Raw genomic sequence first — 5542 nt, forward strand, 5'->3', positions numbered from 1 at the left:
AGTATGTCATTGTGGTGCCTCGCGATCAATCACTTTGACAAAGTCTTATGGGAAATGACTTAGTCAAACATTTCACTTGTCTTTTGGAAATTAAGTACAGGGTCACAGTCATGCTTTCTCTACTTTTTGGTTTAATGTCAACTTCTCTTTTATTTTATTTTGTTTTTTTCTTATCACTAGTCTTTGAACAATTATTTCCTTCTTATCGGGGTACAGTGTGCCAAGAAAATTAATACCATGCATGAAAATGGTTGACTATAAAATCTGCATACACGCACCATTTTCATATATAATAGTATATCTTACCAGACTTTCGGATACCATATATATATTTGATTACTGTTTGAATATATGTAATACTTTATATCAAACAAAGCCATCCTGTGTCTGTTAGTTATTTAGTTCATATATCCATTAATTATTACTAATCTTAAATTTGCAAAAGCAAAGCTGAAAATCATGTTGTTTCTGGTTGGTTTGGTTCGGTTTAATTCAATGCTGGCCAATTTTAAAAGGTTGATTGGTATCTTCCAAAGACAAACACGTACATTCAATCGAAATGGGGACGTCAAAGGAAACTTTAAACCATTGTCCAATTTGTTTTCTTCTACGAACCATTTTTCCAACTTCTTAAAATAAATACAGAATTATTAATTTCGTTTTCAATAATCGTTCTTTATTTCTCCACTTTCACAACTTAGACCAGCTGTTATTGTTTTGCTTTGGTGATCAAAATGCATGCATATAAGTACATTGTTTATTTCTCTGCCTATGTATATATTATAGTAATGAAGGTACTCCACATGGGAAGAGGAGGAAAAGGCATAATGGGAAGAAAATAGAAATTAGGTTTTTCATTGACTTGGGCGTTTCCAATACTTTTAGCAATAAATATATGTCTCACTCTTTGATAATTATAGAACCAGAAAACACTTTTCTTTCTCTTCTTCCCTCTTCAAAATACAAAACAAAGATCCCTCAAGAATAACACATAGATTAGCTAAGGACCAGTTGAGAGATCAGGGAGAGATGGGGAGGGCTCCATGTTGTGACAAAGCAAATGTGAAGAGAGGTCCATGGTCTCCTGATGAAGATGCAACGCTTAAAGATTACATAGAGAAACAAGGCACTGGTGGCAATTGGATTGCTCTCCCTCAGAAAGCAGGTATTTTCATATCTCATGATTCGAAAGGGTTAATTTCTTGTTTTTTCTATTCTTTTTTTGGTGTGTTTCTTTGGATATTTTATTTACGTTTTTGATGGGACTTGGTTCATTTTCTTAATTTATTGATGAATAAAGGTTTAAGGAGATGTGGGAAGAGTTGCAGACTGAGATGGTTGAACTATTTGAGACCCAACTTAAGACATGGAGATTTCACTGAGGAAGAAGACAAGATCATCTGCAGCCTCTTTGCCTCCATTGGAAGCAGGTTAAGAGTCTAGCTTCAATTCTAATACTAAAACTGATATTATTCCGATATCTATTTTTTTTCTTGGTGTATATACCTGATTTTAGAGATGTTAAAAGTTAACTCTTGTTTAAATCATGGAAAAAATGTAGAAAGTGGGTATAAAAAAATAAGAGACTTTGCATGTTTCAAGGACGTTTCGATCTCTCCTCTTTTTTTTAATAAAAAGTTATTGATTTTAGCTTTTGCATATCCACCTTTTGTGCAGTATAATTGCCTTCTTTTGAGGGTATATTCTTTAGCTCATAGTTTAGGAAAATAAATGGAGCAAATTTACTTTGACAACTACTGAAGAATTAAGCTTAAAAGTTTTATTTATTTATTTTACTATTGCGGTTAAATAGAGTAAATCATTTTGAAAATGCAGGTGGTCAGTGATAGCAGCTCACTTGCATGGTAGAACTGATAATGACATCAAGAACTATTGGAACACTAAGCTCAAGAAGAAGATCATTGCCACTATGGCTCTTCCACCACCTCATCACCTCCTAGCCATTGCTTCATCATCATCATCACCATCATCTTCGTCACAATACAACATGATCAATAGTTTTCCTTATTATAACCCTTCAGCATGTACAAACGAGCTGATCACACCTAATCAGGGGATGATGACAATGATGGACCAACAACAACACCTATTATATCAAGAAGACATGGGCAATTTGGGGAACTCTCCAAGTAGCAACAAACTCATAATGAGCCATCAAGAAGACAGCCCGAAGCAAAGTGCAAGCAAGGGAATAATGTTGTTGAGTGATGTAAGAAGTGGGTCATCAAGTACAACAAGTACAGTAGCAAGAGTAAAGAGTAAACATCATGATTATCATCATGAAGAGGAGGTCAGATCAATGGAAGATTATGGAATGGATGAGATCAAGCAATTGATAAGTAGTAATTGTACGAGTAGTAGTAGCAATAGCTTGTGGTTTGATGAAAACAAGACAGAGGATAAGTTCATGATGTACTATTGATATCTCTCACCAACTTTGTTTCAGTCTTCTTATCCTCTCTTTTTTCTCCACTACAAAATAGTTATTACCAACTTACTTTTTAAGAGGAGTTTAAACATTTTATTCATTATCTCAATGTAACATATTTTCTGTTGATCACATCAATTTCTAAATGTTTCATGTTAAATATTTTTCTCGTTGTACTACTTATTCTTCAAAAATATTTAAAGTATAGCAGCTTTAAATTTTCTTATAAAACTGAACTCCTAATGAGCCAAATTAAAAATTGATTTAAAACAGAAGTTTGACAGAAACAAGAATGAACAACAATTGGGAAAATAGGATTCTTTGTCAGTCGTACTTGGTTCATCACCACCAAAGTACTATTATCATCATCGTTAACTCAAGGGATGTCAGTGTCAGACTCAAGGTTGGTTCCAGAAAGATGAATTAACAGTAACTCTACATAAGTCAAATTGTTTGCTTACCAAATAGCTACCTTTACAGAATCAATAAAACAAATTTATTAAAATCACTTTTTCAAACATTGTAGCAAATAAGGCTGCTGCCCTTTACAAATAAATATCCACAACAAATCAAATATTAAGACCCTACAAATATAAACCTGTCTAATAATTTCCAATTTTCTTTAGCATACTAATTGACCAGAGAATGGTTGGAGCTACAATTAAATTACTAAGATCAGTTTTTGAACAAGTGCTAGCTATATATGACTATTGCCATGAACGTCTAATATGGCCAAATTTTGGGGAATTTGCTGACAAACAGCTAGCTTAACTCAACTAGTTGCATAAGACTATTTCTGCAAGTTAAAGTAAAAATCCTAGTAAATGCAAGAACTAGCTTTGTTACGGATATTTTTAACCTGTGATTTTTTGCAGTGATCATGTGTATTTTAGAATGTATAATAAGAGAGTTCAGGAAGAATGATCATTTTGACAATTTAAACAGAAATGCAATAACACTTTTTTTCTACAGCTTAATCTTGTTCAATATGTTCAAAGGTTTGGGCAAATTATCTGATATTCATTAGACCATCTCCAATGTATTTTGCTATTTTCACCTCTAAAATAGAGGAACTCTATAATAGAGGTGAGATATGGTCCAATGTATTCTCCTAAAATAGCAATCTCTAAAATATAGAGTAAAAAATAGAAGAATGCTATTTCTTCCTCTATAAATAGAGGAAAAAATAGAGATATCTATTATAGAAGAAGAAATAGAGGTGAGTTGGAGCAATTTCACCTCTAAATGCTATTATAGAGGTGAAAATAGCAATATAGAGGAAAAAATAGAGATCTCTATTATAGAAGAAGAAATAGAGGTGAGTTGGAGCAATTTCACCTCAAAATGCTATTATAGAGGTGAAAATAGCAATGAGTTGGAGATGTTTTAATGGATATATTTGGCGTTCAAAGTTCAAAATCATATTTGGAAAAACACTAAACCTGTTTTTAAAGCATTATCTAGTCTCTAGTTGGTGTCTATTTTATAATCATTTATAGTATAAGCTACCTTTTATTCAATTGATGAAAATAAAGATCTAAACCAGATTATCCCCATCAAATCTGTAGCTGAATACAATTAGGGAATTTATACCAAATGTAAAGGGTTCTGTACATTGAATGACTTATAAACACTTGAGAATTTTGAAGTTAGAGCACCATTATTCCAGAAATTTCATAATTCACAAGAAATCCCATTGCCAATAAACTTTGTCAACGATGCCTCCACCGGTTTTAACAGCAAGGTGAAGCCTCTCTGCAGTGGGAGGAACTCCCCAGAGATATGGAACCGCCACTGACATTTTTAACTTCTCTTGTAAACCCCCTTTGCTCTCTTTCTCTGCAGCAACAACCTTCAACACAAAAGTAAAAGAGTTACTTAAGACTCGAGTGAGAAAGAAAATGTTAAGAGAAAGAGAGAGGTTTCAACACACAAACCTCTCCACCATATTCTAAGACAGTGTCTTCAACAACATCACTAAGCATCTCAACGGAGCGACAGAATCCATAGATGCAGAGTCTTCTTCCCATATCAAGTCCCTGACATTTAAAAACAGTAGTGTCTATAGTGTTTAACTAAAGAAGAAAGGGAATGTATTTGCATACGTTTGTAGCTGCGATGTCGAAAAGAGCTCCAAGGCATAGTTCTTGAGCAGGATCCATGTAGGAACTTTCCTGAAACTTTGGATGTTTCTTGGACCTCCCATGTTTCTTCTGTCACAAAGCATATTTCTCAATTTCATCAATCAGTCATAGTCTCTACCTTTTGATTATCAAAGAAGCCAAAAGTTAACCAGAGAAATGAAAAATGCATACATTAGATGATTTGATGCGACGAGGAACCATGTTGCCACCGATCTGAATTAGCCCATCAGAGGTGAAAAGTGTGATCCTTTCTTCATGAACCCATTCAATGGCTGTAAAAATATAAAAAACGCAACCGTTTTGAATCTACAGTGGTTTTGATTACAACAAGATCAAGAATAATCAAACAACATGTGAAACAATGGATCAGCAGTACCGTTATTTCCATCGGACCATGGGAAGAAAGCATCGTCATCGGAGAAGCTACCGTAATGCGATGCCTTAGCGGTGAATCTAGCAGAACGAGACGGCGGAGCGCGGGAAAGAAGAGATAATCGAGAAGAAGAAGCGGTGGTGTCAAAGACGCGAGAGATGGTGAGGTGAGAGAAGAGAAGCGCAGATGTCTCCGCCATAACCAGATAGAAGAATCAATTCACAGAAACAGAGCAGATGCGTGAAACAGTAGAATAGAAAAGGAAGACCGAACATGTCTACGCCACATGTTTTTTTACGACAATGCTGTCACGTGTCCATGTCTGAATCTTCTTCGTAAAAGTTTCATATAAACCCTCCTACTTTTAATTATTTGTAAAATCTACCCTTGACTTACAAAATATTTCTAGAATTACCCATTCAACTCATGAGATTTTCTTCTTTTATAAGATTGCAATTTGCAAATAAATATATTTGTAGACATTTACGACAAACTCAAAGCTTGTTGAACTATATGAGATGCTGAAAATGTCTTGTAAGAGTCATTAATCAAGTCAGACACCTATCTTTCTACATA

General features: G+C 34.3%; 2 protein-coding genes across 5 annotated transcripts; one reads left to right on the forward strand and one right to left on the reverse strand.

Annotated features, from left to right (window-relative positions):
* The first annotated feature begins 442 nt into the window (after positions 1 to 442).
* LOC106394840 (transcription factor RAX2) lies at positions 443 to 2609 on the forward strand. Its single transcript, XM_013835399.3, has 3 exons — positions 443 to 1165; positions 1301 to 1430; positions 1837 to 2609. Exons 1-3 carry the CDS (start codon positions 1030 to 1032, stop codon positions 2441 to 2443), a joined length of 873 nt encoding a protein of 290 aa, XP_013690853.1. The 5' UTR covers positions 443 to 1029; the 3' UTR covers positions 2444 to 2609.
* Positions 2610 to 3973: 1364 nt separating this feature from the next.
* On the reverse strand, positions 3974 to 5245 carry LOC125608320. 4 transcript variants are annotated; one of them, XM_048778536.1, is made up of 5 exons: positions 4970 to 5245; positions 4765 to 4865; positions 4555 to 4662; positions 4387 to 4488; positions 3974 to 4301 (listed from the first exon to the last, which is right to left on the reverse strand). In XM_048778536.1, exons 1-5 carry the CDS (start codon positions 5163 to 5165, stop codon positions 4131 to 4133), a joined length of 678 nt encoding a protein of 225 aa, XP_048634493.1. In that variant the 5' UTR covers positions 5166 to 5245; the 3' UTR covers positions 3974 to 4130. The 4 variants fall into 4 exon arrangements, with proteins under 4 accessions (XP_048634493.1, XP_048634494.1, XP_048634496.1 ...); XM_048778537.1 differs by having other exon boundaries at positions 4555 to 4659; positions 4970 to 5230; XM_048778539.1 differs by having other exon boundaries at positions 4555 to 4659; positions 4979 to 5228.
* Between the last annotated feature and the right edge of the window lie 297 nt (positions 5246 to 5542).

The sequence above is a fragment of the Brassica napus genome, chromosome A4, assembly GCF_020379485.1.
Source record: "Brassica napus cultivar Da-Ae chromosome A4, Da-Ae, whole genome shotgun sequence".
Taxonomy (NCBI): domain Eukaryota; kingdom Viridiplantae; phylum Streptophyta; class Magnoliopsida; order Brassicales; family Brassicaceae; genus Brassica; species Brassica napus.

Coding starts and splice junctions, on each gene's coding strand:
- LOC106394840 (XM_013835399.3), top strand. CDS start 1,030: ATGGGGAGGGCTCCATGTTGTGACAAAGCAAATGTGAAGAGAGGTCCA. Junction 1,166..1,300: donor TGCTCTCCCTCAGAAAGCAG/GTATTTTCATAT, acceptor TGATGAATAAAG/GTTTAAGGAGATGTGGGAAG. Junction 1,431..1,836: donor TTTGCCTCCATTGGAAGCAG/GTTAAGAGTCTA, acceptor TTGAAAATGCAG/GTGGTCAGTGATAGCAGCTC.
- LOC125608320 (XM_048778536.1), bottom strand. CDS start 5,165: ATGGCGGAGACATCTGCGCTTCTCTTCTCTCACCTCACCATCTCTCGC. Junction 4,866..4,969: donor ATGGTCCGATGGAAATAACG/GTACTGCTGATC, acceptor ATATTTTTACAG/CCATTGAATGGGTTCATGAA. Junction 4,663..4,764: donor GTCGCATCAAATCATCTAAT/GTATGCATTTTT, acceptor GCTTTGTGACAG/AAGAAACATGGGAGGTCCAA.